General features: G+C 46.2%; 1 protein-coding gene across 1 annotated transcript in view; it reads left to right on the top strand.

The window, feature by feature from the left end:
- Nucleotides 1-24,967, top strand: part of ALDH12A1 (aldehyde dehydrogenase 12A1) — a 72,022-nt gene that overhangs the window by 39,696 nt on the left and 7,359 nt on the right. Inside the window, exons 5-12 of the mRNA XM_087377821.1 lie at nucleotides 3,169-3,226; nucleotides 3,352-3,465; nucleotides 3,982-4,065; nucleotides 4,310-4,414; nucleotides 6,963-7,076; nucleotides 11,858-11,989; nucleotides 20,042-20,131; nucleotides 20,488-20,577. Of these exons, the coding sequence (XP_087233947.1) occupies nucleotides 3,169-3,226; nucleotides 3,352-3,465; nucleotides 3,982-4,065; nucleotides 4,310-4,414; nucleotides 6,963-7,076; nucleotides 11,858-11,989; nucleotides 20,042-20,131; nucleotides 20,488-20,577 (787 nt within the window). The remainder of the gene's footprint in view (nucleotides 1-3,168; nucleotides 3,227-3,351; nucleotides 3,466-3,981; nucleotides 4,066-4,309; nucleotides 4,415-6,962; nucleotides 7,077-11,857; nucleotides 11,990-20,041; nucleotides 20,132-20,487; nucleotides 20,578-24,967) is intronic.

Raw genomic sequence — 24,967 nt, 5'->3', positions numbered from 1 at the left:
TGCCTAGCTCCTCTCCTCCTACCCAAGCCTCACCACCGGCATTGGAGCTTCCCCAACATGCAGACTTGAAGCATGAAGAAAATGAAGACGTGGAGCTGCTACAGTTTGCTGCTGTATCTGCGTGAAAATTTCCGCCATTTGATGAAGGCAAACCCACATTCTCGCTCCTCATCTGCCCGAGATTTATTACTCTAGCTTAGCTTAACTTCCGCCCCTCTGCTGAAGTATATTTCGCCTGCAATTCCCGCCTATTCCTTGCTGAAATCTGCGCCAAACTGAGCTCCTCCTGCCCGCCATAAATCTCTGCATACTTCGCCTTCCTACAACCCTGCAAATGCCCGCCATTTTTACTGCGATTTCCACCTCATGCAGCTCAGCATCTCCGTCATCTCTGCTCCAGCACTAAGCCCGCCATTCAGCAGCCACAGCTCACCCGTCCCAGCTCTATCTCCTCGCCATTCGAGCTGCCCACATTTCCGCCTCAGTTCCGCCAGTAAAAGCTCCCACCATATGTTACAATAGGCCAAATTCTATCCTTCACTACTCTTCACGCCACCATGGGAGAAGACTAAGCAGATCTATTGCCTGTTCCTGCTAGGGTTGTGGCCATCGACTCGCACGTCACCGTTTCACCCGGCCGTCAAAACTGCATCAAAGTGCCTCTGCACGCCATCTCACCTACTGCAAGTTTCAGTCCGGACAGTGAAAGAAAGATGTCTCACATGGTATGATATTAAAAATTGCTGTTTTTAAGATACTTTTGAGCATGTATCTAGTATAGCTCCATGTCTTCCAATTTCATTCCTGAAGTTATGCTTCTGAAGGCTGAAATCAGCATTCTTTCTTGATAGTTTGAGGTCTCCTCTGTGCCTTTTTTTTTTTTGAGTAAACATTGTAAGGGATTTAGACACTGGCTGTAATAACAGCTAAGACCTTCCCACCAATGGATAGCATAAAAATCTCCTCATTCATCGAGAAATTCTCAGGGAGCAATTTCCCAACTTGGCAGACAAAACTCCGGCTTCTTCTTATGCGAGAAGGCATATGGAATATCACCAATGGCAAGGAGCCAAAACCCAAAAGTGATGATGCTAGAATCAGTTGGTGGGAGAACCAAAATGATAAAGCAATGGCTATCATTCGCCTAGCTTTAGCTGACAACCTTATCCACCATGTGGATTTTGATAAGACTGCAAATGACGTTTGGGAAAAATTAGAGAATTTGTTTGGAAATAAGATCAATAATTCCAAAGTCTTTCTCAAACAAAAACTCTTCAAGCTCAAGATGAAGGAAATTGAAACCCTCAATGAACACTTGAGCAATCTTGGGTCGATTCTCCAACAATTATCTGCCATCGGAGCCATTGTTGAAGATGATGATCAAGTTGATGTACTTCTCTCAAGTATTGAAGACATTTCCAAGTACAGTGAGATCCTTGCTGTCCTAAGAGTCAGCCGCAATATGAGCTTTAAGGATATGGTGGCTCATGTCATTGATGAGGACCGTAGGCTTACAGAGAAAGCAGAATCTTTCTTTGAACCTAACAAATCATTCTTTCTCAATAATAAGCCCAAGAAGAAAGGAAAACCTCTTCAATGTAATTACTGTCAGAAGCTTGGCCATACAGAGGATCGTTGCTTCAAGAAGATGGCAAAGGTACAAGCCAAAGAACATGCCAATCTGGTTGCGGAGCAGAGCGAGGACGAAGACGATGAAGCTACACCTTCTGGACCTAAGGAACAAGCCTGCACTGTTGCTGTTTTTGGTCTATCCCTTCATGAGGTGATAGATGAAGAGTGGGCTTTCTAGAGGTGTGTGTGTGTTAGGTACTCTGCCTTGGGTAGTCCCCCTAAAATGATGTAATAATTTGTCATTTTGTGTGCCTTGTCCCATGAAAGGCTCCACTTATTTCCATGTACCCAGCTAGGAGACAGGGGGGTTGTTATGTCTTTCCTTTATCAGGCTTGGCCGAGTTCCAGGATGGTGGTGTACTCCCTAGACCTATGAATTGGTTATGTATCCATGCTCAAATTTGAGTCTCTGATCACGTTGACACCTAAGCCATGAGAGTGCTTGGTTCAACCTTTGAATTATGCTCAGCTGTTAGCCTCTGAGATTGCCTGGGATGTACAGTCTGGATGATGTCATAGTTTCTCACCCTAGCTCCGAAGGGGGGTTTGTTGGAACTATTGGAGTCCTAGTGTGTGTGGTCCTAGAGTCCTAGGAGTGTCCTACAGTTGTGCGAGTGTGAAGAGTCTTGAGGCCACTTGTGCCACCTCATGTGGTAGGTGTGATTCCTCCCCTAGATTATAGGATCTAGATTCTCTTGTGTGTGACCTCATCTATGAGGTGTCAGTGTGGGAAGATAAGGCTTGCCCAACCTATAAATGAGGCCATGTACTTGCTATGATTTCACCATCTATCAACATCAGCTATTGTGCCTCAGCTCTTGTCTCCAATCATGTGATGAGTGTCTGTCACCCTCTCCCCATTTTCAACAATTCACAATCGACGACTATGCCTGCTTTACTAGAGGATGTCTCACATGCTGACCATGATCGCTTTTGAATATCTTAAATTTTACATCGATTTGACTTCCAACTTGTCTTTCTCCGTTTAAAATAAGAAATGTGTTAAGGTGTGCAATAGAACGACTAATGATCTAAAATCTACGAAGAGTTTGCAACGAACATGTAGAACAAGGATCAAGCAATATGCTCCCTTGTTTGTGACAAACTCACTCATGACACACTTGAACCCTTCAACATGCTGACGAGCTCCCTCCTTTCACACAATAAACAACTTTCATGGTGCTTTCTTTGTTAATTTTTATGAGTTTGAACAGAACATATCAAATTCAAGCAAAGGGAGATTGATGTTTACGCCACTCAACAAGAGCAGCTAGGAAGATAGCCGAGCTTGGAAGCCTCAACAAGAACTGGATTTTGAAGACAGCTTCCAAAGCCTAAATGAAACCTTTGCTCGTTCTGATGATAATATATAAGATGACATAATCTTTGCTTCACCTTTATACGTTTTACAATTTCTATGGAGTAGTTGCCTTCTTTTTTTGCAGTGACTTTTGTCCCCAAGTATATACTTGTGCTTATGTTACTAAACAAATAAGAAGGAACTGCTTACTTTAGCTGAATTCGTACATGGTTCAGATATCTTCTATATGGTGACATTTCAGCAAAGGCAGCAAATGCGTTGAAGCAACCTGAGGTGTGTATCTTAATGAGATCTGTGGAAATCTTGACTCTCTTCCTTATTTACAGGCATTGAGTTTCACATTTTACCATAGGTAGTTGTAAAACCTTGCACCAGAATTTACTTCAAAGCATTCACAGGTTGAGAGATTTTTTGCAAGGCTGATCCAACGTGTTTCTCCAAAGAGTTTTCCTCAAGCAGTTGGGGAAGTTACTGTAACCCAGAAATTCCTTGAAAATTTCTCTGGAGATCAGGTATGAAATTGGTTTTTAAAGTATAAAATCTCTTATATGTTCTGATCTTTTCATTGAAAGTGGCTTTATCTCTTATACGTTCTGATCTTTTCATTGAAAGTGGCTTTTTTTCGTGTTTAGGCGCTGCATCTGCAATGAAAGTTTTTCCTAGCTTTAAAAATAAAGCTTATCATGGAGAAGTCTGCTTGTTTAAACTTGCTGTGTACTAACCATTAAGCTTGTTCCGTATTTTTGGGACGGAAATCTACTTGTTGAGCTTTGTACTGTCTATTTCTTGCTTCAAAATTCTACCTCTCTTCACCTCCCTTCTCTCTTTCAACGCGCATTGATTTGAGCTCACATGTGACAATGATTCTTGTTTCTAGCATCAGAATCCTACCTCACCTCTCTTCTCTCTTTCAATGCAAATTGATTTAAGCTCAGATGTGACCATGATTCCCATATCCTATCTTCACGTCTCTTCTCTCTTTGAATGCACATTGATTTAAGCTCACATGTGATCATGATTCCTGGCAGGTTCGATTTCTGGCCAGATCATTTGCTGTCCCAGGAAACCATACCGGACAACAAAGCAATGGGTTGCGTTGGCCATATGGTCCTGTATGTGTGTCATGCTCATAATTAATATTGAATGAATGCAATTCAAATGCTGCAATGCTGAACATTTTTGTTCAATGTCCACACAATTACTACGTATCTATGGCACTTATGGTTAAAAGAGTTGATCAGCTAGTGAGAGTGATTTTGTGATTAATTTTCCAGAAACAGAGATGCTGGCTGTTTAGTTTTTTATGTGATGTTAAAATTTCAGCAAGTAACATTTCTTTAAAATGGGTGTGTTCAGGTTGCAATTATCACACCTTTCAACTTTCCTTTGGAGATACCAGTTTTGCAACTTCTTGGTGCCCTCTATATGGGAAACAAACCTATCCTTAAAGTTGACAGTAAGGTTATGCCCGCAACTTCCTTAGCACCCCCCCAGTTTTCCTCTCCCGGACACCCTGCTGTCCCCGACTCCCCCCACCCCCCCTCTCCTTACACCCAGGGTTGCTTTTCCTCTTGTACAGAAAAAGATATCAATGAAGAAATAAATGGAAGATCAAGTCCATAAGATATTTTTGATACAGGTTTACTGCAAGTATATGTGTTTGCAATGGGACCCAAATTTGCACTTCACAAGTATATAATGGGCAAACATGCTAGCCTTGGCTTTGATGATAGAAAAACATGCATTTTAAGTCGTGCAACTTTTTTAATACAAAGAGTTGTTATTGGTTTTCGTAGCAAACTTACATATCCTTCAGGCACTAGCTTAAGCATGATCCTTAACATCTAGTCCCTTGTTAATAGATTAATACATATCTTGGGCGATGTGATATACTAATTGCCATGGCTAGGGGTCATGAATCGATAGTCAAGTGGTTGGAAGTTACATCATGTTGTAATCCAGGCAAGGGAAGTGGTTTCTGAATTACCTTTTTTTAAAGCTCAAGGCCACCTACCATCCTTAGGTGTTTCTGTCAGATTTCTTTCTTTTTGAAAAGTGTGGGGGTTAATCGGGATTGCTTTCACATTTCTGTTTTAGCTCAAGAAGAATATAAATGTCCATAGAGCATTGCATAAGAGTTAGGGTTGCAAATGAATGTAGAGAAACGAGGTTGGCAAGAGACATTTCCCCAAATCTATTTGCCCAGCACAGTTTACAACACTCGACATCCTTGACTTTCGAACATCTTTGATCAACCCTTTACTCGAATTTTAAAAGCACATGCGTTGTACGAAGAAAACACACAAAATTTTGTAAAGTGATAGTGAATTTCAAGCATATGGAAGCTTTGACTAAGTGCTCAACTAGAGAGAGTCCTTGACAAAAACTTCTATCCATATGAGATAACTGGATAATTCATTGAGGAATTCGGGTCTCTGGTCTAGCTGGTCCTAAACCGCACAAACTTAAAGGGTGTGTGTCATCCAAAAATTCCAGAGGATGTGCAAAGGCTTGCATTGCTACTCCACCAAAATAATATCCCATTTGAAGCCTTGTGGAGGAGTTAACTTTATTAGACGGAGTTGACTCTGCTATACGGAGTTTCAAGCCAATACGAGTCTATAGATGTGTCATTGTGCTAAGGACAGGATGGAGTAGAGAATGCCCATGTAAATGCTGTGAAAATTGATACAAAATCAGCTGTCCTTGTGGCACTGACAAGAAAGAGAAACTAGCTGCCATGCACCCTGGCTCTCTAAGTTGTAACTTGGGAGCAAGTCAAGATAAAAGCATGCCGCTCCTTCGAAAGGCAGGCTATCATCCCCAAGTGAACACTCGCTGAATGCTCAAAATGATCCTGAGAGAACACTGGCGAATCCCTTGTGCCAAAGGGAAACTCCACAAGCAATGGGAGATGGTATCCTGAGCTTGTGACAAGTTTCCCTCCTCATATGCTTCAATCTCAACCTATGGGGACTTCATGAGCCACTAACCAAAAAAGTGTTTGGGGTTGGGGACTGGTACAAAATTGTGACCAGAGGCTCAAGCTAGGTGCTCTTGTGAGATGGGGTCCAGGGGGAGGCTGCCAGCTGCACTTGTCTCCCAATATGGGTGGCGGATGAGAAGAAGGGTGCTTCATGTTCCTCATGGACTGCCTTGTCTATGAGAGCAAAAAGCACTCTCCTAGGTCCCATTGCACCTATGTGGGGGGGTGGCCTTCCCATAGACGAAGTTCCCATTTTGAGTACTCGTCTCTAGCTGGCCAAGGGTTGATGGCCCAATGCTTGCCCTACCTCCCCACAACTCTGATCCTTTGCCATTGTAGCAAGTCAAAGTCCAAAAGGTCTTTGAGATCTGTAAGAGGCTCTAGTTGGAGGATTTTATTCGATTTCATTTTGCAGAGATTGGTGAGAGGTCGTATTGTAGCCTGCCATCCTCTCCCCAGATGCAATGGTTGGCAAGGTAGCAAACTTGGAGAAAGAAAGGAAGAAACAAAGATAGAAAGTTTATTGAGGTCTTCAAGAGATTAAAGGGTGTATGAGACCGAAAAAAACCAAATACAGTGAGCTGGATGGGAGTGTATGAGACCGAAAAAAACCAAATACAATGAGCTGGATGGGTGCAGCCTTTGAGCAGGCATCGGCACCCAAGACAAATACATAAACATAAACACTGGTACAATGTGTCTAAGCCCATGGAGAGGATAGATACTTCTAACTTGTTTGTTTGTATTTGCAGGCTGCTGGTTGTGTGCACAATTTCTGAGGATGACAATGCGTAATGCCAGGGTTATCACAATCATTGTCTAGAAATGTGGATGTAAAACATTAAGCCACCCAGCTACCCAGATGGAGTATATATTGTTCTATATTAGGAATGTGAAAAGGCTTTGTTATAAAATAATGGCATTTCATTAAGTAAACGGTTTTCGTTATGTTTACGTGAGGTTATGGTTTTCATCATTGCCATTATGAGTTTTTAACTCAGTGCTGTGATGTTTTGATTCCAGGTTAGCGTTGTGATGGAGCAAATGTTAAGACTCCTTCATCAGTGTGGCATGCCTTACGATGATGCTGATTTTCTAAATTGTGACGGTACAACAATGCACAAATTTTTGTTAGAGGTAATAAAATATAAGTCTGGTTTGAATGCATGGTAAGCATGATGCTCGTTTCTTGAATGTATGTCTGAGTCTAACGAATTACGAAGCATTAATTTTCTAAGTACATACAGACACTTGTCTAGCCATTAAACTTGACATGCTTAAGTTACCACCTTTAATCTGTCATACTTGTTGGAACATGCTTCTATCTGGCATTGAAGGCCTGCTGCTCCATTTCGCCACGAATAAATGAATAGAGTCCCAGCGATTTGATTTACAAGCAGCCCCAGAATTTTGGCGAAATCTGGTATGGAAGATTCAGCCCCATTTACCGCTCAATGACAGTGAATTCCAAGTACAAATCAACCCCAAATCTTGGCGATTTGGTTCAGATTTGTTTGCTGTTCCAGGACAGTGAGATATTCAAATGATTTCATGCTAGAAGTGTTGATTTTAGTCCGAGTTCTCGAACCAACCTTGAAGAGGTACTCATCAGCCAAGAGATGAACTTCATGGTTCTCTTTAGTTGAACCTCTTCATGCAATAGGGTTCAAGTTTTCTATGGTCTCTCATACAAGACCATACGTTTTCCTTCAAAAATTTTGAGCCAAAAAAAAAGCAGCAGCATGGAGGCTTGTCATTGGACGAGTGGTTTCAGAGATGTTGTTGAACATCTGAAGCTAAGTATTTTCTTTCATGTTTAGTTTGGTTTCAAAGATCTATCCCTTGTACTACAATGCAAGAAAAGAAGTGTGTTGTTTTTCTTTGTTTATTTCAGGAAAACGAAGACAGGACATACGTGGTTTGATTAGTTATCACAATTATAATCCCATGAATCTTGTAGCATTCTTTGTCCAAGTATTGGACACGGCAAGAAAAAAATATGCCGAAGAAATATGGAGCCATGGAATTAATGTTTGTGACCGACAAAGTCGCATGTTGGTAATGAATTACGAGAGAGAGTATTAAAAGGTCAAGCATGATTTGGAAAGATTATGGCAAGGCCAAAATTTTAGTTAAGAGGGTGTCACATAGGTATTTATTTTTTTGAGTTATACTATGTCAAGCTCAGCAAGATCTAAGTTATGATGTTTCCATTGTGGAACTAGTTGGTACTATTCAATCAAGATTGTAGACTTGCAGTCTTGCCAATGCAAAGGAATATGGACATCTTTTGTAGATATTGAGAATTACACAGTTGGACCTTATATGGTTCGTGGTTCTATAAAGTGCAAAGAAATTGGTCTCAGTTAACTCCAAAGTCATCAGTTTATATGATTCAAGCATAGCTTGAAGAGTTCTTATACAGGAGGGAACAAATGCCTTGGAGGTTTAAGGAGAATGTGGAATTTTTTCTTGAATTTGTTTTAGGGAGAGACTACTCATAAATGAGAAGACTTAAAGCCGGATCTGCTCTAGTATTGGTCCAAGTGGTTATTGGCCAAGTGTCTTCTTTCTCTTATTTGGGAATTAAAGATGGAGTTGTTGCCAAAGAAGCCGAGGGGAAATACTGAGCCCTTAGAAGAAGCAGCCAGGTGTATACTAGACTCTTGAGGTTAACTGCAAGGAAGACGTTAAGGCAAAATATGGAAATGCTTTTGGATTTCTATCTTTAGAGTCTTATGACTGTTTTGGAATACTTTTCTCCCACTAGCATAAATGGCCAGATTCAAAGCCTGTGAAAGGCAAAGAAGAAGCAATCAACTCCACAAGAAACAAGGCATGGATTTGCCAAGGAAAGACAGGCCTATGGCTGCCCAATGTTCTTAAAGAGCATGAAATGCCAGAGAAAAATAGGAATCTCCGCAAGGAAAGAAAGTGTTGCAGATGTAGAAAAAGGGACGTGTGGTTGTGTTACAAAAACTGAAAATCAAACATGCTAATTCATGATTTACCAAAACCATAGAAACCAAGAACAAGGAAACAAGTGGGAGAGAGAAGAGAAAGAGAGAGTGACACTGCATGGGGTCCAATCTGCCCCCCCTAGATGGTGGCTCTTGCTTCCCATCTAGAGTATTTATAATTGTAATTCCAAAAAGCAAAGAGTCAATAATAGTACATCCAAAAGCATCCCTTGTCCATAAGTAGAGGGATTGCTCAACATAGCTCCATGAGCTTAAAATATCATAAGGCTGAATATGCCCTCATCCAAAATTTGTAAAATAAATTAGCCTACAGCTTAAAATTCATAACTTTATAATATGACCCATGGCCTTTGACAGCCATTAGATACTTCGATCAATCCAAATCACCTTCACCATCTCTGTTCCTTGTTATCCAACTCATCATCTGTACTCAAGCAGCCAATTGTGTTAGTTGTTACAATCAATTGATGAATCATCACACCAACTCGTCCCAACACAATTATACGCTTGATATACAGACATCAAAATACACACCTTGCGACCAATTGCAATAACACCAGTAACACTAGCGACATTAGTATTAACATGGAATCACCCACAATACTAACCAGCCTAGCAAAACACAGGTAGTTAGGCATCCCTAACTAAACCCCACAAAGCATCCACTAGGACCTTCGCCGCGTCCGGTGCGCTCCTATGGAATACTTTGCCATAGTCACACTTGACTAAAATAAAATAATTTCCATAGCAAGAAATATTGGAAATACAATTCCGTTGGATCCCATGCAGTGTCACTGTCTCTTTCTCTTCTCTCTCCCACTTGTTTCCTTGTTCTTGGTTTCTATGGTTTTGGTAAATCATGAATTTGTGAGCATGTTTGATTTTCAGTTTTCGTAATAGGTTACTGCCCTAGAAGGCCAGTCGGCCAAAAGAAGCAGAGAATGCCAAAAGACCGATCTAAGTTGACAATTGGAAGTTACCAGATTCCAAGAGCCACCTAAAGTGAAAGAGATGGAGGACATCCGCCAACTAGAACAGACTTTGTACTCCACAGAGAAGAAAAGCACCCAGAGGCAAGCTTACTCGCACGTATCTTGCCAAGTACGACAACTGCTAGGCAATTGATGCCAAGAGAGAAGATCTTCTCGAAGTATCCTCAAGTTTTACAGTTGTATCAAGAAGCTTTTCAATTGAGGACAACTGATTAGAAACCAAGGGGAAGTCACCAATTAGTATTTCTCCCAATAAGTAAAGAGGGGTCTTTAGTAGATTGACTAGGGTCAAGAACAATGACTTTGGTTAACTAGAATAAGCTTTGTTTACTTTTGCCAATATATAGCCTGAGTCCATAGCTACAATTAGCATATAGGCCCTATTTTCTTCTAAACGTCCATCCAAATACATCACTCTAGTTAGGATTACTCATCCTAACGTCTTCACACTATCTACTAGGGTCTCCCTAGACCCATAGGTGAGTCAATAGCTAGGGATGTACAACTCTTGAATGATCTAGGAGCTCTGAGGTTCTTCTTTTATAAACTTGGTCTAACAAAAAGCTAGACTTGCTTTCGAAAAGCTATCTGTTTTACAAAGTTAAGCTTTTCTGCTTTTGCCCACTTTAGGGTAGCTTTAATGACCTTTTTAGAACCCCATTGCAGCCTTCATTAGTGGTGCCATCTTCTAGGTCTGTGCTTTTCGCCTTGTGGAACCTGCTTTTTGGCTCTTGCTCCATCAATTATGGACCTTTTTGCACTCTTCCAAGTCCTACATATTAATCAAACAAACACCAACACTTTAAACCATTAAAGGTTAGAGAAATGCATGCATTCCTAGTTCTTGGACTAACCCTAGTCCCTTGTGGGCATCCCCTTAGTTCTCTCTTATTAGTAGCTAGGTTGATGCATTCCTGGTGGATAGGGCTTCCGTGGTATGGGACACGGAGGTCAACCTAGGTTTTGATATGTGTCTTCCCTATAACCTCCACTGCTCAGGGTTGAGCGGATTGATCTATGGTTGGGTGGTGAGTTCCAAATCATGGACTCTATGGTTGGCTTTCTAGAACATCATTTGGTGAAGATGATCTTGGTGAAGGACTCGGTGTATGATTTGTCTCAACTATACTAGAGTAGATCGTCACATGAAGAGTCGCGGTGGATCGAAGACACCTTCGATCTGTGAGTGGTTGTGTTTACTTGGTCATGTCTTGCTTGAGAAATCTGCACGGTGTCTTTAGGTTTCTTCTTCTCGGGTAGAGGGAGGAAATTTTGTCGGTGAGGGGAAAAGATAGTTGAATAGAAGAAAAGCTATGGAAATAGCTTTTGAAAGCTTTCATGGAGAAAGCTTTTCATGAAGCTTGAGGAAGCTTTATGGAGTTTTAAAATAAGCTTGGAGCTTCAATTGTTCACAATCTCATAGACCTTCAACAAACAGAGATTGTGCAAGACAGGAGATCATAGATTCTCAAATTTTGTGCTAATAGACTTGACTGGTCAAGGTAAGTCCTTCCCTATGTTGCTCCACATTTCGTAGGGAGCATCACTTATAGTAGGAAAGGATTTACACATACGTCTCTCTCCAAGCAAGTTGTGGATACATTCTCTTTGCTCAAAGAGAGGCAGCTTGTTTATATTAATGTCTAGAGGTGGGCTGCGGTACTGAATCATGGACGCTGCTGAGCTATGGTGGTGGATGAATTCTTATAAATGCATCGATTTCATGAATACTCTATTCTGAGTTATTTCTTCTATTGCACTATGCAACATGTTTCTCTTGGATATTATACAATTTCATGCATCCAAATGTGAATCGTTTGTTTTAGTTACATGCATTCAAATGTGAAACGTTTTTGAATTTGGGGCAATCTCTTGACATTCCCTTGTTGTATTGGAATTCTTTACATCTTACAATGTCTTGATCTATTTGCACAAATTGAATCAGGCCAAACCCAGGATGACATTGTTTACGGGAAGTTCTCGTGTAGCAGAGAAACTTGCTGAGGACTTGAAGGGTCAAGTAAAACTTGAAGATGCCGGATTTGATTGGAAGATCCTTGGCCCAGATGTGAAAGAGGTAACTTTGTACTCCTCTTTACCATGTGGTTTGTATCGTAAGAGGTGCAATTTCCAAGTTGTTGAGAAATGATGGGCTGAAATTGTTGCTGTAGGCTTATTATGGGAAAATTTGTCATTATGCATGTATTCATGCTTGTTAGTAACTTTTTGTGTGGCTATCCATGGACAGTACATTGAGTGCCACAGTCTCACATTAAGATACAACACCAATAGATTGCCATAGTGGGATACAAACTCATAGATTCTCTCAAGATTGCTCAAGATCAACAATCACCATTTTTGTCTCTTACATGTGTCGTACTGTATTTGTTTCTTATGATTGGTTCAGTGTTACATTCCCACTTGATATATATAGTGGTGTTTTGAGAACAAAATGTTTGAGCCTTTGTTATTACCTGGATGCTAATCCTTGGATTAGTGAATTAAACCAGCAGGGTTAGTGGGCCGTGGAATCAAGGGAAGGAGGCTAATGTGGCTTTGGAGGACGTGGGCAGTAGCAAAGGGTGAGTCCGCTAAATTTAGCCAGGGATTTCTAATAAAGCAGGATGCTCTTCTATAAAAGAGAGGCCAAGGCTATATTGGGTTCATTTGCTGTGCTCAGACCACTGGATGGGATCAAGAGTCGCCATCTACATGGGGATTACAAGATGCTGTGCTGTGTGGGATCCCACATGGGCTTGTGGGAGTCTGATCTCTAGCTTGTGTGCTTGGGGGTGGCTGAAAGTCCTAGGAAAAGCTTTCCAAATAGGAGTTCCTTTCCCTCTGCTTTGGGATTGCCCTAAGAGTTGGCTTTCCTAGAATAAAGTGCTTGGCGTTTGCAGACTCTGCGCCCTCCTATTTAGGAGCCCCTAGGCTCATAACTTGTCCACAGTAACTGCGAACCAGACTACAGAAATTGTAAACACAGATTAAAATTAATTGTGAATTAAACATGCTTCAGTTTGCTGCATTTCTCTCCCCCTCCGCTCCTACTCGCTGCTCCGCGCGCCCCTCCGCTCCTGCTCGCTGCTGCTCCGCCTGCAGCTCCCCGCTCTGCTGCCAGCCTGCTCGCAGGCAGCTCCCGCTCCCAGCCGCGCAGCTCCTACCCGCCTGCGCAGCGCCCTCCCTGCCTGCCCTCACGACGCCCTCGCGACGCCCTCCCTCTCTCACGACGCCCTCACGACGCCCCTGACGCTCACGACACTGCCCTCACGATGCCCTCGCTGCCCCTCCCGCACGCACTCGCTGCCCCCGCTGCCCCTCCCGCACGCCCTCGCTACCCCTCCCGCACGCCCTCGCTGCCCCTCGATGCCCCCCCCGCTGCCCCTCTACTACCCTCGACGCCCCCCCGCCGCTGCCCCTCTCGCCCCCCCCCCCGCTGCCCCCTATCGCTGCCCCTCAACGCCCCCCCCGCTGCCCTCGACGCGCTTCCCGCTGCCCTCGACGCCCCCCCCGCTGCCCTCGACACCCTCCCCGCTGCCCTCGACGCCCTCCCCGCACGCCCTCGCTGCCCCTCGACGCCCCCCCCGCTGCCCCTCTCGCTGCCCTCGGCGCCCCCCCCCCCCCCCCCCGCTGCCCCTCTCGCCCCCCCCCCTCCCGTAGCCTCTGCCCCACACCCTCCCGCAGCCTTCCCGTGGTCTGAGGGTCATTGTCTGCTGCAAGCCTTGGCTTGCCACTGGCCTTGTGCAGGCCTGCGCACCCCTACAGCAATGCTGCACAAGATCTGCCTCCCCTGGAAATCGTGCACTTGAACAAGTCCTACAATGGCCCACAAACCCAAACAGTCTCCGAAGCCAATCGTGGGAGAGATCACAAAGCGCATCTCCAGGAGTGGATTAGCAATTGACAGCCAACCAGCCCTGAAAACATCGGGTGCAATGGGCAGTTCTTTCTCCCGTAGCCATCATCTCTACTCCAATCACTGCCCCCCCACTACTGTACCACTCAGCCTGCCCCCCACAGGAGAGGGTCACAGTTCCTCACCCCCCACACAGCTTCCTTCTGTCTCCACCACTCTTATGTCCCCCCTTCCCCTCACCCAGCAGCCTTTCTCCACTCCTTTGCCATATACAGCTAGCCTATCGCCCACGCCTCCACAGCCATACGCCATGTCCCAGTTTGCACCCCCCCCGGGTCCCACCTGAGACGATAGATTACATCTTTGCGGAGCTACATCGACAACGGGATCACACCGTAGCACAAGACCAGCTTATTCAGAGCATGCGCCAGGAGATCACTCACCTCCGTCAGGAGGTTGTCTCTCTCACTGCTACAATCACAGCGGCTCCGCGCACTGCACCAGAGGTAGAGGAGCGGATCGCTACTATCCAGACTGCTATTGCGGAGACTACCAGATGGGTGGACGTTGCGAGACGGGCACCCAAAGCAGCAGTTTCAGCCACCATTGCCGAGCAGGAACAGAGGGCCAGTAAGGCTCTCAACATCCGAGTACGAGGTATCCCCCGCGCAGATTCACTCACCCCCTTAGCGGACGCGACTACTTTTGTGACCTCTACCCTCGGCCTCGTCGAGCATCGAGCATGCATGGCGCACAGGACGGGATCCCACGCGCCCACAGCCACTCATCATCCGATTCAAGGATACTCAGGCTCGACTTGCAGCACTCAGGCAGCGTGCTACACTACGGGATCACCCTACTATCTTCATGGATGAGGATCTCACACCTATGCAGGTGGAAGAGCGGCGCACCCTGCTTCAGCAGCGAGATGTAGCCCGTCAGGAGGGGAAGTGGGCTGTCGTCTGAGATGGCCGCCTGTTAGTTGGCCCCCGTCGCCGAGCCCCACCAGGTACTCCAGACATGGTAGCAGACTCCCCCCCCAAATAGGGAGACATGGTCTATGAGACTCAGACTCAGCACACAGTACCCTTGGCATGCACCGTATGGAACTGTAATGGTACCCTTTGGTCTGATCCTGGGAACTTCTCAGAGTCATACACTGGACGCGACATCGCTTTCTATACAGAGACACATGAGAGCCCCGAGCGCCCTCTCCCCTTGGTCAGTGGCTATACCTGGGAGTCAGTATTCCGTGAGGAGACCAGATATACTGGGGGGGTCCGAGGGTCAGGCGGAGTTGCAGTACTCCTTCGCTCAGCGCTCACGAGCTTGACATCCGTGGTTAGACAGGATGCCCATGCCCGTTACCTATGGCTCCGATTCCGACGCCCCTCCACACGCGACCTCTTTATTGCAGTCTGCTATTTTCCTCCAGAGATGTCACATTTTGCACGGATGCTTCGCGAGGACACGGGGGTATCCCCCTATCTAGATCTCTACTCAGACATTGTGGAGTTCTCCAGACGCGGAGAGGTCCTCCTAGTTGGGGATTTCAACGCAAGGACAGGTGCACGTCAGACATCACTCCTGGATTTCCACTCAGATCCGGTCCTATTACCTGAGATGGACACAGAGGACTCGGGCTTCCCTCGCTCCTCGGCCGACAGTCGCGCTCCCGTTACTGGGTATGGGCAGGCTCTTTTGGACCTTGGACGTATACATGATCTGGTCATCTACAATGGACTAGATCGATGGCCTGCCTCCTCTGGTTTCACATGTTTCCCACATGGCGGAGGAGCCAGTGTCGTCGACTATATTCTGGGATCTCCTGCTTTAACCTCACAGATCACTGACTTCCGCACTGCACCCTTACCCCCAGGAGCCGATCACACTTACCTTTTCTTTCATATACTTGCGTCCCGAGCCCCCCCCAACCACACCCCGCACTATACTACCTATCATGATATACACTTTGATCATAACCTCTCACCTGATTACTCAGCCCACCTAGCCTCCCTCCTCAGACACATAGGCATCACACCCTCTCTAGATCACCGAGCCACCCTTATCACCCACTCCCTTCACAATGCAGCCTGCCACATCTTTCCTTCCACTGCCTGGTCCACCCGCCCTCCACCCGCTGGCTCTACCCCTTGCAACAGATGGTATGATGACGAGTGCAAAGCATTACACCGCACACTCCGACTCACAACCCAGCGAAACGCTAGGGCCAACCCACATCTCACCAGGGATTATCGTCGACTAGTCCGTCGCAAGAAGCTAGCCTTCCTGCGCCAGAATGAGGATACGCTATTGAACATCCTGTTTAGTAGCAACTCCAAGGATTTCTGGAGGAAATTCCTAGAACGCCGATCCCCCTCCCCTCCCCCCTCACGGACACTTCCCTTTGGCACACCTACGCACGCACACTCTATGATATCCCTGATCAGCCCCCCCCCGACCTCTCAGCCCTTCACAACCGAGGGAGTCACCCACGCAGCACATAAGCTTCATAACGGTCGAGCTAAGGATCATGAGGGCCTATGCACAGAGTTTGTTGCCTACGGCATCAAAACTCTAGCCCCCATCCTGGCAACGCTGTTCAATGAAGCTGTCTGTCACGGGTTCCCCAGAGCCTGGATCCTGAACACTATCACACCCATCCACAAAGCAGGAGATCCCATGGATCCAGGGAATTACAGGACCATCATGGTTGGACATGTTATGTCCAAGATCTATGCATCAGTGTTAGATGGCGAGGTCAGTGCTCGCGCAGAGATCCAGGGGCTCAGGGCATCCGGACAGGCCGGCTTCAGGATGGATCACTCGACTTACGATCACATTTTTACACTTAGAGGGATTATTGAGGAGGCTAGACACAGGAGACAGAGAGTATATTGTTGCTTTGTGGATTTCCGCAAGGCATTTGACACCGTTCCCCGCGCCCGACTCATCAGACGTCTGCAGGAGTTAGGCTACGACTCGGCGATTATCTGGGTAGTAGTAGCTCTCTATGAGCGGGTGACGGGGCAGGTCAGGATTGGCACCAGCTGGACCCCAGAGATCACGAGCACTATCGGAGTCAAACAAGGATGTCCCTTGTCACCGACTCTATTTGGCCTCTACATCGACGAGCTCGAGACCACCATCAGGACACTCGGAGGTGCAGGCTGCTCTCTTGCGGGGACTGCCATCCAGATTCTCCTATACGCAGACGATGTACTACTACTATCCTCTTCTGCTACTGGTCTTCAGTGACACTTGGATGGACTTCAGGCCTTCTGTGATACACATGACTTGAAGGTCAACCTTGGGAAAACCAAGGTGATGATCTTCAACACTAGAGCAGTTCCTCTTCGCCGGCGACCCTGTTGAGATAGTTGACTCCTACACATACTTGGGCGTTGTCTTCTCAGGCCCGATCTTCACGATGCGCCCGACTATGCAGGCCAAGATCAGCCGGGGATACACCGCTCTTGCCAGGCTGGAGCGACAGTGCTACCACTCCCACTTCCAGGACCCGCGGACCAAGTCTCTCCTTTTTTATTCTTTGGTCCGCCCAGCAGGCATGTATGGTAGCCCTTGGTGGGGAGTCGACCTTTTAGACACAGAGTGGGCTCGAGTTGAGCGCCTGCAGATACTGATGTTTGCTCGGATGATCCGTAGCAAACCATCGGTACCACACCAAATCATTCTAGCAGAGTTCGGCGCCTCACCCCTACAGCTTGATGCGGCTTTTCAGGCTATCACCTACCTCCACAGAGTCAGGGATTTTGGCTCCTCCGCTGACGGTCGCCTCCGCCTACCTTAGTTAGCCCTATCCTCCTCTATGGCCTTATCCGTTGATGGGGACCAGCGATGCTGGTACAGTCGTCTTTCCAGTTGGTTCACCCGATTGGGCCTCGACTTAGACCGGTTGCCTCCTTTTCAGTACAGCCTCGACGCTCCACCATCTCCCCTCTCCCCCACTGACCAGGAGGTCAACCGGCTCATTCAGGCGGATCTGCTCTAGCTCCACACCTGGCGGACATGGTTCCTTCACTCCGAGCTTCCTGTGAAGCTCGACTTCTACCGCCGACACTGCCTCCAGATCTCACAGGAGGGCTTCATCACACCTCCGGGTTACACACAACTTCATCTACCACATGCGCTCCGGATCTCCCTCGGTCAGTTTAGGGTCTCGTCACACCGATTACGGATCGAGAGTGGACGCGCAGAGGGTATCCCACGAGAGGACCGCCTTTGCCCACTTTGCGACTTACAGGAGATCGAGTCGGAGGAGCATTTTGCTTGCAGATGTCCTATCTATTATGCCATTCGAGGCCGATACCACTGCCTCTTCCGCAACGGATTCGGCTCCCTCTCACACATGCTACAATTCCCGGATCAGCGGTGCCTTGCCGCTTTCTTACATGAGATGACCCACCACCGAGATACTTCTCTCCGAGCACGGCGACACGAGCAGCACACACAGCGTGAGGATATCCAGCGGCCTATCACTGACTTCTTTCAGCCACAGGATACTTCTTCTCAGTCTAGCCGATGACGCGGACGTGAGCGAGAACCAGAGTCACGACAACTGCGTCAGCGGACAGATTCACACATCCAGGTCCATGACATCTCGTCTCTGCTCTCGGCCCGCCCCACTGGGGTTACCGTTGCCCTCATCCACAGGGCCACCCGCCGCCCCCGACGACCGAGCTCGACTAGGCCGCGTGACGTCAGAGGCCAATCATCTATCGCAGGGTTTTTTCTGACTTCCCATTTGATGGCCCCTCTATGATTGGTCTCTGACGATCACCACCTGCACATGTATACTGTATCTCCCTCCTCTGCCCCACTTTTTTGTGCCCCCCCCTTCTTCTTCTTTGTATCATCTAGAGGTAGACACATATATTTTTTGTATCAGGACTAGACACATAGTCCTTCATAACCTCTTTTTTTGTAGAAACGGTTGGTTGGCCCGTTTTGAGACCACCACCGTTATGCTCATTGTATCAGTTATCTTTAGTCTCATAGACCTTCACGGTCTCCCGAAGACTTCAATAAACTTTCTTTCTTTCTTTCTCTCATTAAGCGTCCTATTTCTACACAAATCCAGCCTCTAAACTTTCCTCTCTAGTCACCTACTCGCAGCTCTTCTTCTTTCCTTTCTTCTTACCTCAAGACTCCTCTTCATGTTCTCCTACCCAATGGCTGAAGGGAGTCACATGCATGGCGAAGAAGTTGCAGCAGCAGCTACATCCAGCATGCCTCCACATGAAGAGCCTCGGGATGAAAAGGGTGACGGCATGGATTTTGGTGGAGGCACCTTGAAGCCCATGGCATAATGCCTATTGGCAGTAAGAGGTTTAGACAATACCCAAGGCTGACTATGGTTCCAAGCCTGTGTGACAGCCTGCATGGGCAGCACAGCAGCAGTCATGTCAACATGCATGACTGAGGTTTTGAGACAAGTTGGTTGGAAATTACTTATCCCTTCACTATTATGTCTCATGTACATTCATAACATCTTCACAGATCTCAGAACTTTCGAGTTCTGAGGTTTTGTGGCAATGCTGTCTTCAACTATTTTAAGTCAGAAGGATGCTATTCTTGCATAATTAGCTACAGCAGTATCAAATGGCACATGCTTCCTGTTTGGCCTCGGAGGTAATTGTTAGGAGGGTTCATCTTAATATGATTATGCCTTCGCTGATCAGTGGTAGCTTTTTGGAAGCTTGATCACTTAAGGGTCATCTCATAATTTTCATATGAGAGAAAATAAACTTAATGATTCATGAGGAACGTGAAAGACATGATGCAACAAAACAAGTGGAGGTTATTGCACTACCAGAAACTGCATGACCAACAATCTTATACCAGGCTTGTGGAGGAGAGGCTTGTTGCATTGTTTTGGTCTTCTTGTGTGGTGCTAATTGATAATTTATTTTGTGAATTGCAACTTCGGGAAGCCATGCGATTCACTCCAGTATGTCACCTTAATTGAACTCTGTTTACCTTGAAAACATGCTAGTTTAGTAGTTATCATTTGAAAACACATTTTTATTTCTTTCTGTGGTAAATTTTTTTGACATTATGAAATATTTTTAGGTCCAAATGTATAATCCTGCTCTTGGATGCATTTTATAGCTGCATTGTCTCTTTTCCCAAAGTTTTGAATGATCATTGAAATTTCTCTTGTACCAATCACTATTGGGTTGTTTTGAGCTGTATATTTGCATGTTTTTGAAACTTGAACTGGGATTTCTTATCAATAAAGCTCGGTTGCAGGAAGACTATGTTGCTTGGGTATGTGATCAGGATGCATATGCCTGTAGTGGCCAGAAGTGTTCTGCACAGTCTATACTATTCATGCACGAGGTACTGTTAGTCTTCCCTCTGTCAACCAAGCTAGCTGTTTTCCACTAATTGAAATCATAGCAGCAGGATCATATACTACAAAATTCATTATTGCAGGTGCACTAGGCTCCATGACACAAACTGTCCTTTTCTTGTGCCAATGTTTGTGGTTATGCTTACCTAAAGCCATGTTGCATCACACAGTAGCTGAATATCAACAGAATAGCAAGCTTATACCTATGGGACTTTTCGTAATATTTTCAGACCACATCTCAAAGTTTAGGAGCACGTTTTAAAGATGTAAAGTGCCACTATTGTACCATATAGTTCTACCACTGTAATGTATACAAATGTCTTAACGAAATAACTCTATGCAGAATTGGAATTTGAACAACTTTGTGGACAAGTTGAGGAGCCTTGCAAAGCGCAGGAAGCTTGAAGATCTTACAGTCGGTCCAGTTCTTACGGTGAGTTGTATGCATGCCATTTTCAGTTTTATTTGCAAAAAAACTGTCAAATCTGTGTGCATCTAGCTGGAAAGCTCTCTTTTCTTTGATGGAAACCTGGAACGCAACTTCTGGATCGTCAATGAAAACCACCATGCAAGAAGCACATCAGGTGGAAAAATAGGTATATGCGAAAAAGATATATTTTCAGTTGCAAATGCAAAGTGCAGTGGGAGCCTTGTCACAGTTGCAACAGAACTCGTGGAGATCATGCAAGCTCCTCCTGGCAGTATTGCTCCTCCTGGAAGCAAAACGACATCTAAGAAGAAGCATAAGAAGACTCATAGGCACGCTCCCTCAGGTGAACAACCACCAATGATGCCCTCAGTTGCCCCTGGAATGGGTAATGACAATAACTTTCACTCAGTGAATCAGCAACAGCAAGTTTTTCTGCATACTATGATGCATCAAGGGGATTTCGGAGGGGGTTCAATGTTCCAAGCAATGGTGGGACAGACCACGGAAGGACCTGTAATGCCAGGCAGTTTTGTGGGCAGCATGGCGGCATTACCAGGAGATCTCGCCCCACACCTCAGGGGAAGAAGCATGATGTGGTCATCTGAGATGTTAGGGTCAGAGACAATGACCCTAACTCGAGGCACCCCATCCGCTCTGACTGCCTCTGCTGAGAAAGAAGGCATGTCAGGAGGGGAAGGGATCTCAGTGACCACTCCGAATGTGGCTCCAATAGTGGCAAGAAGTCGATGGTAGACCTGAGAAGGAAGACCAGGAAATCTAATGAACAATGATGTGACCTGACTGCCCTCCTCGACCGGATCAAAGCCCAAGGTGCATGGTAAAAGAAAGATCCTCCTCGGACCCAAAGCCAGAGGATTAGCTTTGAGAACAAGGGTTGTGGACTCGTGGGAGTCGAAAACCACTTGGAAGAATCCACGTCCCAAAAGTCGAACGTCCAAATGGCTCTCTCTTTCGACAGAGAGTCGAGATTGCAGGTAGACAGGACCAGTGCAGGATTTGCAGGACCCTTGGGCACTTTGCTAGAGACTGCCCAAGGAAGAGAAAAAGACCCGGTGCGGCTCCTTCACATACTACCCCGACTGCACCTCCCCAGCGTCCTGTATCACGCACTCTAGGACCACTAGGAGCAGTAGGGCGCTTTGCTCCGCGCACCCCAGGACCACCAGGGGCACCAGGGTGCCCAAAGCCTACAGCACACCCAGTACCACCATGAAGAGCGATCAAAGTGGCTCCCTTACCTTAGGAGGAGACTTTTGATCCGGTTCAGACAGACACCATCCAGACTCCAGAGGTGGATGTTGCTGCAGCCCCAGATACTACAGTTCCACATCAAGAGGGGCCTTTAGATGTACTAGTCCTTGTCACTTTGGTTTCTGATCAGGAGGGGGCGACCGATACTTCTTCCCCACAGACTGTTCCCACCATAGTCAGGACGACCGAGAGAGTGTATGCACAGATGAGGACTCCAGGTTCCTCTTCAGCCCAGCCATAGGCCTCCTCAGCCCCCAGCTCCAGTTCTGCTGATAGAGGCCTGGCAGGTCCTTCTCCTCCATCTTCCACGAGTGGAGGTCTTCTTCGCACTCCTCGGCCAGACTTGCTTCTTAGGAACTCTTTTTCGGTACTAGTAGATTTGGCGACTTTCATGGATGATGAGGAGTTTGTGCCCTCCACCTTAGGGGTCCCGGTCATTGGGATTCCTTTTGATAAGTAAGGATCCTTTCACCTGTTGAGTTTCCTGCCCTCAGCAGGAGTGTTTCGGCCTAAGGGAAGCTAGTCTCCTCTACTAGGTCGGGTAAGCCTTTCCATCTAGCATCCTCCTGTCGATGAGGATAGTCAGCTGGAACATACAGGGCCTCGGCGGAGCTCCACACCGTCGCCGTAGGTAGCTGATCCGGAATCAACTTCATCCAGGTGTCACCGGAGGTGCTATTGATATCCTTTTTATCCAGGAACACAAGTTGGATGCCAGTGATTGCTCTAAGTCTGGCAAACTGCTTTCAGGACATACCTTCTGGTCGCCTACTATGGGCACAAGGCGAGGTACTTGCATTTCGGTCTCTCCTCCTATTCTCCCCTTGGTTGCTGGTCATGGTATTATCTCCCCCGCTAGAGCTCAATGGATCATTATTTTGATTGGAGGGCGTAAGATTGGTCTTCTCAATCTTTATGCCCCTAACAACAGAGGGGAGTGGGTCTCCTTTTGGAAGGAGCTACTCTCTTGGGCCCCCATTGCAGATTCTTGGATCATTGGTGGCGATTTCAACATGGTTGAGTTGCCATTAGACAAAAAGGGAGGCATACAAGGTGGAATTCATTCTTTGGAGAGGGCAGCCTGGGATGCCTTTCTCTTTCAGTACAGTGGCAGGGACACTTGGTTTGATGATGCCTTTCTTGTTATGCCACAGTCACTCCTGTACTCTTGGTCGAACAGGAGAGTTCACATGCCCATCCATGCACGTATTGACAGATTTTATGTAGACGATTGGGCACTTGACAGAGGCAGATCTGTATGCATTTCTACTGGGGTTTCCACTTCAGATCATTTTCCAGTGGTGTTGCAGGTTCTTGAGCCTCATTGGAGAGGATGTTCTACGAGTGTCAGGATTCCAGATGCTTTTTATGCAGAGGAGAGCCTCACGGAGGATATTTTACAGATTTGGGTTTCTCACATACAGGGTGGAGTTGCCCGCCCATCTCAGGTAGCTGCAGCCTTATCCGGAATTAGTGACTATTATCATACAATCGTTGATTCCAGGAGACGTGAGATTCTCAGACGTGAGATTGGTATATGCCAGCAATTAGCGTCCCTTCAGAGGGAAGAGCAGAAGAGACCCACAGATGCTTGGATTCAGGAGCGCCTTGCTGCAGCAAGGGCTCATATACAAACATTGTTGGACCATAGAGCAGAGTATGCCTTTCATGCACGGGAATCCTTTTGGATTTAGATGGGTGGCAAGGTCAACAAACACTTTTTCTCTACTCATGGACCCAGACATAGTAGAGATAGTGTCTTGCAGCTTGTTGACTCAAACGGGGTGTTACAGTTAGATTTTGATGCGGTCATGCGTGTAGCTTCATATTTTTTTACATCCCTTCTTACTGCAGATCCAGGCACATAGGCCATAGATGATGCCCGAGAGGTTATTTGGCAGTGTATGTATTGGTGAAGGATGAGATGTTTGTTTCTCTTGATGCACCTTTCACCAATGAAGAATTCAGGACTGCATTACTTGCCCTTCACAAGTGCAAGTATCCAGGTTTGGATGGACTTACCCCTTCTTTTTTTATTACTTTTTGGGAGCAGATTGGTGATCACATTACATCAGCCCTGCAGGGCGTGTGGGACTCTGGTGAGATGCCTGACTCACTTACAGATGGTCTCATTCATCTCATCCCAAAGGGGGGTAATAGGAATCTAGTGTCACAATGGAGACCCATCACTCTATTGGGCACTTTTTACAAGATTCTGGCGAAAGCGATCAGTCTGCGGCTACAGGTTTTTATTTCAGATTTGATTCATGACACGCAGACAGGGTTTGTGCATGGCAGAAGTATTTTCGATAATATTTTCTCATTTTGGGATGCCTCAGAATGGGCCATGCAGAGCCGCGAAAGGTTGGCCATTCTACTCTTGGACTTTGAGAAAGCTTATGATAGAGTAGACTGGGATTTTTTAGAGGGTACTCTATCTCGCTTTGGTTTTTCAGATGCATGGATTAGAGGAGTATCCTCTCTCTACAGATCAGCCCATAGCCAGGTGCTTATTGGGGGGGTAAGAGGGGACAGATTTTAGATCTCTAGATCAGTCCGCCAAGTTTGTCCCCTTGCCCCTTTTCTTTTTCTATTTGTGGTGGAAGCTATGTCTCAAGCTGATATTTATGGGTTGAGGCTTCCTCTCCGCCGAGAAGAAGAGCTCCTGGATAGTGAGTTGGCAGATGACACGGCTGTTTTTTTGGATGCCTCCCCCAAGACACTCACTTCTTTCCGGACAGCCTTGGATTTATTTTGCACGGTTGCAAGTGCGTACATTAATTGGCATAAATCCAATGGTTTTTGGATTTGCGATGATGACATCCCGGATTGGGGTAATGATATTGGTTTCACTTGGGTACTGAGGGGTGTCTCTGTCAGATATTTGGGCTGCCAGGTTGGGGTGGGCATCTCTCCTTCACAACAGTTTGCTCCGGTGTTGGAGAGCATCAGAAGAAAGCTCCTTTTCTAGAGCTCAGCCAAACTTGACTTGGCATCCAGAGTGGTGGTGGTTAACCAGGTTCTGGTAGCCACAGCATGGTTTGTATGCTCTTGTTGGTGCCACTCTAGGGATTGTATCACTCAGCTCAAGAGGCCCGTACGAAACTTTTTATGGAGTGGT

The sequence above is a fragment of the Dipteris shenzhenensis genome, chromosome 1, assembly GCF_047967505.1.
Source record: "Dipteris shenzhenensis isolate YYH24624 ecotype China chromosome 1, Dip_SZ_1.0, whole genome shotgun sequence".
NCBI lineage: Eukaryota > Viridiplantae > Streptophyta > Polypodiopsida > Gleicheniales > Dipteridaceae > Dipteris > Dipteris shenzhenensis.
This window is presented reverse-complemented; position numbering and strand designations above follow the sequence as displayed.